The following is a 14,260-nucleotide window of genomic DNA, read 5'->3' on the forward strand; positions in this document are numbered from 1 at the left end:
TAAATTTAGAAAATTCATTTAGACTCGATTAAGTTCGTAAGCGTTGAAGTATTCAATAAATACAGTTTGAGATTCGACTTAAATTAATAATAAATAAATCAAACTTGAGTATAACGGTATTCGACGCAGCTGAGTTTGATTACACCCCTATTAGTCCTCATACTTATTTCATTTTTATGACCCTCCTTTTTCCTCAACTCCCCAAACTTATGCTATGTCGGCATGCTTGTCATTAGGGATGTCAATTTAAATATTCAATGTGAGAAATGTAGGTAATCTTTCTTCTTTCTTTCTCTGACTGCCCAAATCATGGGAAACAACACAACACTTGTAATTATGATAAACATCCCCAACCACAAAACCCATTTTGATTCCCTTTCATTGAATAGTGCATATACCTTGTATATGAATTTTGCAATTGTGAAAAGAGATAGATCTACGATTAGTATCGATGAATAAGTCATTATATCATATAACATAAGAATCAAATTCCATACTATTTGGGAAGGTGGTGACTATCGGGAAGTCGATTAGCTATCAAGTAAAACTATTAAGCTTTGGGACTGCTGGTTCTTCAAGTTCAGTTCCATGGTACTATGATTTTGGCAGCATTGGACTGCAAATTTGTTTGTGGAAAGTTATTTGCAGAGATATAGATTAATTTGGGCGATGGCCTATACGGCAAAATATTAAATTTATAATTATATATCTTTTATTTTTGTTTTATGTAAGAGGTTGTAAATGAGAGTTATGAATAAAATCAGCCGAATAAAAAAGGTAATTTAATGGACCATGTAATTTAAGTTGCCTTACCTCCCAGGGTTATGTTTTTGCTAAGAGATCAGGGCAAAGAAATATATGGACTTTAGCATATATAAATGTCATGATCGTGTTCATACATTTTCCCCAGCTTTATTAATTATTTGCATTACCTTTTTCTATAATAAAAGGTTGAAGATATATGTATATCATAACTCAGATTTTCCTATGCTTAAAATTCAAAAAACCCACTTCCGGAAAAAATCATTACACAAAAATATAGTACTAATATATTTAAATATGTACATATATATATACCAAAAACAGAGAGCCAATTTTGCAAGAAGCAAGATATCATACCCAATTCAGCAATAAAGGCTGCCAAACACAATTAGTATATCAATCAAGAAAATAAAAAAGGCTAGACTCACTTGAGCAAGTATGGTCAACTAGTTATTAAAAAGGTATGATTTTAAAGCAGATATTCTCCCAAAGTGCACAAGATATGCTTTTCTTACTTTGTCGTTTACCGTATGACCTCAAAGTTTCCCGACATTGCTATTTTCATTCGTATATTATTCATGTTCAATTTTAATCCAGCCCCAATCAAATAGTACTGTCATATTCATAATCTTCTCTAATAAATAACTATGAAAGTAGATTAATAAATTCCTTATCATATTCAAGTCTCAAATGAATAAATTAACTCCTAACAGCACATAAAGAATAACCTACTATATCCACATTCAAGTCTCAAGGTAAAACTATATCATGTATTCCTGAATGAACTGAACAATTATTAAATTCAAATCTCAAACTAAATAGCTAGACATGCAAATTCTTGATCAGGTTATTCACAAAAAATAAGCATCAGGAATCATGAATCACAAGTTAAAGGGTAAATTAATATCAATAAATCAAAAACACATATTCAATCAACTATGTACAAACCCTAGCTAGGTTCAGATACAAAACTAGTTAGACATCATGTAATAAATTAAAAGCTTAATAAAGAAGAAAACAATAAAAGAATTGAAATTAATAATTCCTGAAAATAATGAATGTTGAAATCTTCAATCTTGCAAGAAAAGAAATCTAATCTATGAAAATAATAAAATTCCAAACTAAAAATGAAAAATATGAAAAGATGAAGAAGAGAGGTGAAGAGATGTCAAAAGGGTTGTGTCTAATAGGTCAAGAAAATGACATATATATAGACATAGGGGATAAATACAGTATAGAACATGAAAACACCGATAAAAACCAAAAAATCTGTAAAAACGCATAAAAGACAAACGAGTTCGGCGACCCATCCGTTCATCGCTGCCAGGGTCGTCGGGAACAACCAAATTTTGTTCATGAGGCGGTGGTTGCCGCGACTTTCTTGTTTCGGACATATCTCCCTTGGTCGAACTCCGATTTGCGATCTGTTTGCATCCACAAACACGTATCGAGATGATCTACAACTTTTATTTTAAACTATTCTTCTAAATTATGCTTCAATATTTCTTTAAGTTCCATTAAAATTCGAACAAATATTATATTTCACAAGATAAATCAATATAAGCATAAAATAATTATCAAACACTCAATTTCCTGTTAAATTTACATAATATGAACATTAAAATCATGGAAAAATGAGTTTTATCAATGCTAACATTTGAAAGTCATATGCTAACATTTGAAAGTCACAGTTAAAATCAAAATTCACCAAAAGTTGGTGAACTTTAACGTGGCTTGTTTTTTTTATTTTTTATTTTATTTTTGGTGTGTGTGTGTGTCTTTTTAAGGGAAGGAAGGATCCTACTCGTACTAGTCTAAAATTGGAAATATCTCGACCCAGCGTACCTTTATGGTTTTGCCTTTTTTTTGGTCTCTATACCATATCCCTGATACTATGTGCCACCCTCAATCATGATTAATTTATTCTTTGTTACAATTACAGCCGGTAATCATTGATTCCATTACCATATAAGGATATTATATATGATGATTCATTTATTCTTTGTTAATTGTAGCTGGTAATTATTGATTCCGTTACCATATGAGAATATTAAGCAATATATATATATATATATATATATATATATATTACTAGCATTTGCATCTCGTGCACGGGAGAATATTTTTGATTTTTATATTTATATAAAATTAATACTAATTTAATTATTATGTTTATAAATATAATAAAAAAAATTAAATTTAATTGATTATATTTGAATTGAATATTAAAAAATAAAAAAGAATTCACAATTATAAAATTTGATATTATGAAAAACAAAAACAAAAAAAAAGTTAAAAAAAATAAAAATAAAATACTAATTAAAAAGAATTAAAAATATATTTATTCAAAAAAGATGAGAGAGGAGAGAGAAACTTATGAAACTTTAATATTTAAATAATTTTAATTTTTCCATTGTAAATCAAATATTTTCATAAAATATATCATATTAAAGTTCTTATCACGATCTTTAATTTGATATGCGTATTAAATATTTTATAATTAATCGAATTTCATAATTTTGGAAAGAAATGTAACAACAAATAAGAAGTTACAGAAAATGAAAATAAAAAGAAAAATATATAGTTTAAATATAAAATTTCAATTTTATTATAGCTACAAAATTGTCACTCAATTTTAAAATTAATTTGATATTGATTTCAAATTAGAAACTCTTTTTCTAATATAGTATAGATGTATGCCAATACATTCAATGTTCCAATATAGAATTTCTGTATATGCGATGACGATTCCACTTTCGAAAACCATCCAAGTTATCCTTTTTTTTTTTTTTTTTCAATTGGCGTCATAATTAGTTTATTGGGGCTTCTAAAATTTTCTTTGAGTATAATAGTAATTTAAATTCTCCGTCTATAATACTCATTTCGTCTCATAAAAAATATGCATAGGTTGGGACGACACAAATTTTAAAAAAATCTGTAAAATATAGTATCTGTGGAGAAAGGGTCTCACACTAATTGAGATATTTAGTGAAAAAAATTATCATTATAAATGGACTATGTATATTTTTATGAAACTAACGAAAAAGAAAAATTATACATATTCTTGGGACGGAATGAGTACAAGACAAAAAATTCAGGGGAAGTGAAGCATAATAATTGCTATGAATATTTAATATATACTCCGCTTAGAGACATTTCCTCTTTTCCTTTGTCCCTTTTTTCCTTTTGCCCTTTTTTCCTTTTTTTTCCTTTAACATACATGTCTAGTAGTGGTCCTAGATTCTGCAACAACGTCTGATTAAAATAGGCCAATTCATGGCTAGTCAGAAGCCTTTTCAATTTGTTGAGAAAAATTATGTCTTTGGATTAGATAGAAAGATATCTCCTGCAATTTTAACTTAACGAATAACGAGTATTGAGCGAATAATATACAGTTCTGCAAAAACTAAATGACTTTTCAAGAAAAAAGAAAAAGAAAAAAAAATGACTACTTTAGTATACAAAAGGGATAATAGCAGAAAAATACATAGAATTTTTTAATTTTTTAATTTATATCAATACACTAATTTATAATTTATTCGCAATTATTCCACGAATTAGAAATTCACCGCCAAATCAAAGCTGGAATGCCAATGTGGTAGCTGGAATCACCACTCTCTCTCTCTCACACACACACACACACACACTTCACTTTCTCTCTCACACGTCACCTCTCTCTCTCTCTCCTCCTCTCACACAGCTTCACACACACATAGGGCTGTAAACGAGCCGAGCCGAGCCGAATACAAGCAAGCTCGAGCTCGGCTCATTTAAATATTCGGGTGTTCGAGCTCGGCTCGAGCTCGATTCGAGCTTTTATCTTGATGATCGAGCTCGGCTCGTCACCCACATACTAAGCTCGAGCTCGGTTCGAGTTTGGCTCGGGTGATGCTCGATAATGTCGAATTCGAGCTTGAGCTCGAGCTCGGCTCGTTAGATGTTCGTATATATGATGTTCAATCTCGAATTTGTTATAAATTTAAGAAAATCTTCTTAATTAATATGTTATTCGAGTTCGAGTTCGACTCGTTTAAGGCTCGTGTACTAACTCGATGGAAGGCTCGACTGAAGGTTCGTGAACAGACTCGCGAACATGTTCGCGAACAATCGAATTCAAACATGTTCGCGAGCTCAACGAGCCGAGCACTGTCAGGCTCGAGCTCGGCTCGATAAAAATTTTGAGCTCGAAATAAGGCTCGAGCTCGGCTCGTTTATTATCGAATCGAGCTCCGAACGAGCTTTTTTCGAGCCGAATCTTGAATAGCTCGCGAGTAGCTCTGTTCATTTACAGCCCTACACACACACACACACATCACCTCTCTCTCGGCGCTGCCCCCATCCTTTTTCCATCGCCTCCCCGTCTCCAAAATAGATCCTTTGCCTCACACAGAGTCTATGCCCATCTCTCTCTCCCTTGACGAAAGGGCAACAAGGCCCTCCTCAAACCCCCCGGCCCCGCCGCCCTCCCCACCAACAAAGCTCCTCCTCCGCCGCCACACCAACAACCTCCAAATTATAAATCGAAAATCCAAAACAAAATTAATTTTTTATAAACCAAATCCAAATAAAAAACTAAATTAATTTTCTAGAACCCAAATCAAGAATCCAATGCTGGAACAAAGTGGAGACGAGTGAGAGTTTTGTTGTGGGTGAGTTTCTGTGTCTGGGGTTAAGTCAGGGAGAAAGAGAATGATCGCCAATGGTCGTCAGTGTCGGATGAAATAAGGAGAGGGGCGTGCGGTCCAAAATCAAAAACTAAATTGATTTTCTAGAATTTGGTGACTAGGCTCGACATTGGGTGAAAGCGTGGGTGGGTGAAGGGGAAAGGTCCGCCGTGCTGGAGAAGTGCCGACGAGGGGGTGTGAGAAGGGCCAAAGGGGGAGGGTAGCGGAGGGGGCGAGGAGGGAGGGTGACGTGTTTAGGATTTTAAATATAATTTAGGGTAAATATCACTTTAAACTCCAAACTATTTTCTCATTATCAATTATATCATGAATTATTGAAAATAATTTTTTAAACCTTGAACTATTAATTTTGTATCAATTGTACCCTTTATCCATTTTTCATCCTTTGAATTTTTAAAGAGTAATGTATATAATCACATCGTTTTATATAATATATAGGTCAAAAAAAGAATGATTTTACATACATTGTGGTATCTAGGGAGCCACGTCAAATTTTTGAAGCTAAAAAAAATGAACGAATGGTACAATTGATACAAAATTAATAGTTCAAGGTTTTAAAAATTATTTTCGATAGTTCAGGATATAATTGATAGTGCGAAAATAGTTTGGGATTTAAAGTGATATTTACCCTATAATTTATTTTTAACTCTTAACGAAATGACGTCGTTTTGCCTAATAAATTGACACATCAGTTTCGATTTTGCCACATAGGAGACTCATCAGCTTTAATTTGGTCGGAGGCTCTTAGTCGTGGGATAATTGCGAACAAATTACAAATTGATATATTTGGAAGTCAATTAAAAGATAGTGATATAAATTAGAAAATGAAAAAAAAAAACCTATGTATTTTCTTGCTATTACCCCTGAACAAAATAGAATTTAAGACCTAAATAAATAAATTTAGAGGCCCTGAAATAAATTTGGAGTGACGAAACAATTTGTTTTTGGGTCAAGCGGAATCTTAAGGATTTAAGATTGATGATTCAATTAGTAATTGCTTATAAATAATTGTTCTCTTATTATATTTTGTATTCGAAATTATAGTAAAACTAAAAAATTATAACTTAGCATTGCCTTCAAACATAGTTTCATGGAGGTGATTGGGTAACCAATTTTCATATATTCTTTTTATTTTTGTGAATATGTGTGTATTATGTCCGAACAAATGAAAATTTGTGAGTCACTAGGATGAAATAAAAATGCATCACTTTCTATAAGCAAAATTTTAAATGAGCTCATTTTTTTTTCTTTTTTTGAGAGAGAACAAAAATGAGAGGAAAATAAAATTAAAACACTTCTATAATAAAGGAATTATATTTGTACATGAATGATATTTGTACATGATAGAGGAACATATTTCAACCTAAAATCCGTAAAGAAAATAATATATAAAAACCTATATCACATGAGAAAAATAGTAGTAGCAATTAAGTCGTTTCTTTTCTTTTAAATAATTGTTTGTCCTAATTTTCTGGAAAAACTAACTAGGACAGAGATTTATATATATATATATATATATATATATATATATATATATAGGGGAGGACTATAATAAAAAAACATTTTATCTTATAAAATAGGAACCATTTTTAGTCTTAGATCATCAAGATCTACGGTTGATTCATCAACTTGTTGGATGAATTCATGATCCTGAGTTTGAATCTCATAGGTAGCAAAATAATTATTTTTTACAATTCATATCTTTATACAGTGAATTCATACGTGTTCTACATAAAATTCATCCATTTTTGCTAGTTTGTAATTTTTATTTAAAGAGCTATTTTTACTGTAGCCCTTCCCTATATATATAGGGGGCGCTCCAATGAGACCCCATAATTTTAGTGAGATCTAGGGCACGATCTGGTGCGTTTATTTTATCAATTCTATAGCTGATATTGTATCTAGATGGAGATTTTTTTTCGCAGGGTTCGAATCCTGGATGGAGCATAATATTTTAAATTTTGTTATTCATCAGTATATATTGCATTGTTCATCAGTATATATGTTCTCCCTCCGTCCCTGAAATAAGTTCCTATTTTTCCTTTTTGGGACGTCCCCAAATAAGTTCCTATTTCTTTTTTTCCATTTTTGGACAACTACCCCACCACTAATAATACTTTATTTATTCTTACTTTTCACTTTTTCACCACTCCCAATACTAATTATAACACTTTTTCGCATTTTCACCTCTCAATACTAATTATAACATATTTTTCTTCACTATCAATACACTTTACCATTTTTCCTTACCCGTGCCGTCCCCAAAGAGGAACTTATTTTGGGGACGGAGGGAGTATTATTCATTACCAATTTTTAAAATTTTGTTTTTCATCAGTATATACATCTTGTTCGTTAGATATACGTCTTGTTCATTAGTATTATATGTCTTATTCATTGTCCTCATGTTACACGAAAAATAGGGGGTCTTACTGAGCACGCCCCTATATATATATATATATATATATATATATATATATAGGGGGCCGCTCCAATGAGACTCCCTAATTTTAGTGAGATCTAGGGCACGATCTGGTGCGTTTATTTTATCAATCCTATGGCTGATATTGTATCTGGATGGTGATTTTTTTTCGCAGGGTTCGAATCCTGGAGGGAGCAGAATATTTTAAATTTTGTTATTCATCAGTATATACTGCATTGTTCATCAGTATATAGGCCCTGTTCATCAGTATATATGTCTTATTCATTACGAATTTTTTAAATTTTATTTTTCATCAGTATATAAATCTTGTTCATTAGATATACGTTTTGTTCATTAGTATTATATGTCTTATTCATTGTACTCATGTTACACGAAAAATAGGGGGTCTCACTGGAGCGCGCCCCTATATATATATATATATATAGGGGAGGGCTACAGTGAAAACACTTCTTAAAATATAAATATAAACGTTTTTTTATGTACGAATTTTATCCAACATGGTTACGAATTCATCCAACATGGTTACGAATTGTGAAAAATAAATTTTTGCTACCTTTGGGATTCGAACCCATGACCACGAATTCATCCAAAAAGGTTACGAATCAACCGTAGATCTTGATGATCTAAGGGCTGAAAATTGTTTATATTTTATATTTTAAGAAGTGTTTTTATTTTAGCCCTCCCATATATATATATATATATATATATATATATATATATATATATTGTATCTAGAGAGAGAATTTTTTTTCTCAGCGTTCGAATCCTGGAGGGAACGAAATATTTTAAATTTCGTTATTCGTCAGTACATACTGCCTTGTGGCTCTTATTCATCAGTATATACAATTTATTCATTGTAGTCAGTGTCTCACGAAAAATAGGAGGCCTCACTGGAGCGCATATATATATATATATATATATAGGGGCGCGCTCCAGTGAGACCCCATATTTTTCGTGAAACACTAGGACAATGAATAAGACATATAATACTAATGAACAAAACGTATATCTAATAAACAAGATGTATATACTGATGAAAAATAAAATTTAAAAAATTCGTAATGAATAAGACATATATATTGATGAACATGGCCGTATATACTGATGAACAATGCAGTATATACTGATGAATAACAAAATTTAAAATATTCTGCTCCCTCCAGGATTCGAACCCTGCGAAAAAAAATCACCCTCCAAATACAATATCAGCCATAGGATTGATAAAATAAACGCACCGGATCGTGCCCTAGATCTAACTAAAATTAGGGGGTCTCATTGGAGCGGCCCCCTATATATATATATATATATATATATATATAGGGGAGCGCTATTCAATGAACTCCCTTTAGACTATAAAATAAGACCCAAATCTGACCATCGATCATGGTGAATAAACGTCTACAATTAAATCTGAGGAACAACATGTAGTTCGTGGAATTAATTAATACAATGCATACCCATTTACATTCGAAGGGTATAATTGATAATTGTATTTGACCTTCCGTATCTCCAATGACACTGTTTCCGATTTAAATGCTATTTTATTATGGAATTTATGATTTGATTTGAGGTAATCGAGTGCCTGCACACCAGTGAAGATTAATTAAATTAAAAATGAATTTAAGCCAAATCAATAGAAGGATATAAGCACAATTTACGAATGAGATTTAATGATTTCATTAAGAAAACAACCATATGAACCAAATTATTTTTATATATGAATTTTTATGTCTATTGCATGAATTATTTTTTATTTATGTATGATTTTTTATCTGTTGCATGAATTATTTTCGATTTATGTATGAATTTTTACGTTTTGATTATGAACCAGCTATGTCTGTTGAATGAACAATTCATATAAATTCATATAATTGATAAATATAATAAACATATGAATGTCAAGTATGAATTTAAATCAATATACAATCAGATTATGGCATGAATCAGTTGAATGTCAAGTATGAATTTAAATTATTTCCTTGATTTTCAAAATTATGCCGATACCGTGATCTATATCAACATATATATCAAATTTATAAATTCACACCAGTGAAGATTAATTAAATTAAAAATGAATTTAAGCCAAATCAATAGAAGGATATAAGCACAATTTACGAATGAGATTTAATGATTTCATTAAGAATACAACCCTATGAACCAAATTATTTTTATGTATGAATTTTTATGTTTGTTGCATGAATTTTTTTTTATGTATGAATTTTTATCTGTTGCATGAATTATTTTTTTATTTATGTATGAATTTTTATCTGTTACATGAATTATTTTCGATTTATGTATGAATTTTTACGTTTTGGTTATAAACCAACTATGTCTGTTGAATGAACAATTGATATAAATTCATATAATTGATAAATATGATCAACATATGAATATCAAGTATGAATTTAAATCAACATACAATCAGATTATGGCATGAATTAGATGAATGTCAAGTATGAATTTAAATTATTTCCTTGGTTTTCAAAATTATGTCAATACCGTGATCTATATCAACATATATATCAAATTTATAAATTATCTTCTTCATATCAAGAATCTAATCGAGTTTGCTTTTAAAAATAATGCTAAAAGAATAGAAATGATAACTATAAATTGTTTAATTACGGAATGTAATATATTAGTCTAAACATAATCCCTTCATTTAAGGGGGGAAGATAGTTATTAGAATTTTGAAATTACTTCTCTACCCTAGACGTTAATTAGTTAAGAAAATTATAATTAAGATCTGTCCGTCCAATATAGATAATCTAATGACTCATATTGGTTCTTATTTTATAGACTAAATTTGGGTTTTATTTTAGCGCAACCCTATATATATATATATATATATATATATATATATATATAGGGTGCGGTTATAGTAAGAACCACAATTATCGTGAGAACATAAGAACCAAAAAAATTACTGCATCTGCTATACAAACTAATGCATCCGCTATTAAATTTAATGCATCCGAAAAAAATAATTTTTTGCTCCCTTCGGGATTCGAGCCCAGTATCTGCATCCATCCACTAAGATGATGCATCCACCGTAGATCTTGATGATCGAATGGCTTAAATGGTTCTCCGTTCTTATTTTATTAGTGGTTCTTATTTGAACCTCTCCCTATATATATATATATATATATATATATATATATATATATATATATATATATATGGTGTGGTTCTAGAGAGAACTACATTATTTGTGAGAATGTGAGAACCATCAAATTTAATGCATCCACTGTAAAAATTTAATGCATTCGCTGTTAAAATTAATGCACTAAAAAAATTTAAAAAAAATGCTCCCTTCAGGATTCGAACCCAGGATCTGCATTCATCCAACAAGATGATGCATCCACCGTAGATCTTGATGATCGAATGTCTGAAAATGGTTCTCCGGTCTTCTTTTATTTATGGTTCTTTCTTGAACTTCTCCCTATATATATATATATATATATATATATATATATATATAGTTAAGTTCCATAGAAACGAATAGATAATTAGAGTATGAAGAAATATTGAACATGTCAATAAATGCGGTTGAACATACCAATAATTTGTTTTACATTTGGGGGGTTTGGAGGGTTCGAACCCTGTATAAGTTCAACACAATTCCGCGTTGAATGTAAACGAACGAACGCTGACCGTTGGATTAGATAAGATCAACGGTTGAGATTAAGACCCTATACTTTAAAAATATTTGTATTTCTATTGAACTTTCTCCTCTATATTTATATAATCAAATTTAGAAACTAAAAATACGAAATCGATGATATACATATTATTACTATATTATTATTTTTTAAAATAATCAATAATAATTTTCTATTTTTCTCCACCTAAAATTCTCTATTCGCACCAAGTCAATATATATATATATATATATATATATATATATATATATATATATATAGGGGAGGGCTAAAATAAAAACACTTCTTAAAATATAAAATATAAATATATTTCTTTTAATCCCTTTTAACAGATCTTACCTTTAGTACTTATGTAGAAAACTTCATGAAATAACAATCTTTAGACAGTTTCCACGGTCTGGATCTTAATTTCTAAATAAAAATCCAATAGTTAAGATATTTAAAATACATACATTTTTGCCATGATAAGTAAATAGATGTCTAATGGTGTATTCTCTTTGGTCGTAAATTTATCATGAGAAAAAAAGAGATAAACAAAATTTCACCCTTTAGATCATTCCAATCTTTTCCTCGTTTCCTACTTGACCCTTACTTATTTCTCATTTTCACTACAACGGATTCCTACTTGACCCTTAAAATGAGGAATAAGTAAGGGTCAAGTAGGAAATGAGAAAAGAAAAAAAAAATTTAAAAAGTAAAATTTTGATTATCTCTTATTTTTTCATTCTAATTTTACAACCAAAGAGAACACATCCTAATAGCGAAAAAAGCAAAGCAAACCTCAAACTGGTGGTGCTTATTTTAGTGTACACGCGGGCAGACATATTTGTTATTCTAATTCAGAAAGAGGGATAACTCCAAAGCCTTTCGTCTATGGAGTAATTCTCCGGCGAGTCGCCGCGGTCTTCGGCGGCAGTTTTCATCCGCGGTGGGCTGAGCAGCATGCCCTCCGCCATGTCCACCAGCAGCTTCGGCATGTCGAACAGTGCTTCCTCATCAATAAATTCGTACACATCCGCGCTCGATGAAGATTCCTTTAGCTGATCAGGCCGCGGTGGATCGTCGCCGCCGGCATCTGCCGAAGCTATAGTGGCCGCGGCATTGGCCACCGCCACACGTATGTCCGCGGCGGAGAGAGAAGCCGGCGGAGGATACGACGGAGCAAAAGCGGGGAAGTTTATGACAGCTTCCGGGCCTTTGAGCGCCAGCGCCGCCACATCGTAGGCGACCGCCGCCATTTCGGCAGTGGCGTACGTCCCAAGCCATATCCGCGTCGTTTTCCTCGGCTCCCGAATCTCCGAGACCCATTTCCCGCTCCGGCACCGGACGCCGCGGTAGACGGATGGAGGCGGTTCAGTGGCGGCGGCGGAAGGCGGCGATGGTTTTTTCTTTTTAGAAGGTTTTGGTGAAAGTGCATTCGGTCGGTTTAACGATGAGTACTGTTGGCTTTTGTTGACGTTTTCATCACTCATGCATTCCATTTCCGGGAGAGAGAGCGAGATGAAAAATAGATTAATGGTGTGACAAAATCATTTGTTCCTAATTTGGATATGTATCAACAAAAAGGAACCAGCACAATGCTTAATTAAGGCCGCTATATATTATATACATATAAGGTTAAGTTTTATGGAGAAGAATATATAAGTTGAGAATGATGAAACATTAAACATGTTATGAATATATCAGTAGAAACGGTTGAACATATCAATAATTTTATTGAATGTTTGGGGGTTCGAACCTTGTATAAGTTCAACATAATTCGCGTTGAACATTAATCGAACGAACGCTGGTCGTTATATAAGATCAACGACTGAGATTGCTCCTCCTTTCTTTGCAAACATTTACTTTTCCATTGAATATTCTCCTATATATATATATATATATATATATATATATATATATAGGGGAGAGCTAAAATAAGAGCATTTCTTAAGATATAAAATAAGAATCATTTTCAGCCCTTATATCATCAAGATTTACGGTTGATTCGTAATCCTGTTTGATGGATTTATGGTCCTGAGTTCGAATCCCAAAGGTAGCAAAAATTTATTTTTCACAATTCATATCATTATACAGCGAATTCATACGTGTTCTACATAAAATTCATACATTAAAAATTGCACTTATTTCTTATTTTAAGATGTGCTCTCACGGTAGCTCACCCCTATATATATATATATATAGGGAGTGGATCATGTAGATCCACCCTCTTATAATACTCCCTCCGTACGCCAAGATTATGGCAAATTGCTTGGGCACGATATTTAATAAAATTGATAATGATTTTGATGTAGTGGAGGAAGGGTCCCACCACTTTATAAGATGTGTGGTTGAGACTGAATTTAGGGTGAGTTTTTTGTAAATAAAGAGTGTTTGTAAGGATAAAATATAAAAGTAAATGGTGGGACCATTGCCATAAAAGGAAAGTGACATAATCTTGGCGGACGCCCGATATAGTAATTGTGCCATAATCTTGGCGGACGGAGGGAGTAGTATATAGATCTAAATTATGGACTACATAATGTGTGTATGTGGCGCTTTAGGAGAGTGACACGTGGCATATTTCTTCCAAGAACTTTCAAGGTAAAATACACAAAGGGGGTAAAATAGGAATAAAATTTTTTTGTAAATTAAAAAAAATTACTCCCTCCGTCCCGCCGAGCTTGAGGCGTTTCTTTTGGACACGAGAATTAAGAAGTTGTAGATTAGTA

The 14,260-nt window shown here is 31.8% G+C and overlaps 1 protein-coding gene across 1 annotated transcript; it reads right to left on the reverse strand.

Moving 5' to 3' along the window:
- Window positions 1-12,240: 12,240 nt before the first annotated feature.
- Window positions 12,241-13,158, reverse strand: LOC131014553 (ethylene-responsive transcription factor ERF025-like). Its single transcript, XM_057942555.1, has one exon. The coding sequence runs from the start codon at window positions 13,028-13,030 to the stop codon at window positions 12,389-12,391; it is 642 nt and encodes a 213-aa protein (XP_057798538.1). The 5' UTR covers window positions 13,031-13,158; the 3' UTR covers window positions 12,241-12,388.
- Window positions 13,159-14,260: the final 1,102 nt, after the last annotated feature.

The sequence above is a fragment of the Salvia miltiorrhiza genome, chromosome 3 (assembly GCF_028751815.1).
Source record: "Salvia miltiorrhiza cultivar Shanhuang (shh) chromosome 3, IMPLAD_Smil_shh, whole genome shotgun sequence".
NCBI lineage: Eukaryota > Viridiplantae > Streptophyta > Magnoliopsida > Lamiales > Lamiaceae > Salvia > Salvia miltiorrhiza.

Coding starts and splice junctions, on each gene's coding strand:
- LOC131014553 (XM_057942555.1), bottom strand. CDS start 13,030: ATGGAATGCATGAGTGATGAAAACGTCAACAAAAGCCAACAGTACTCA.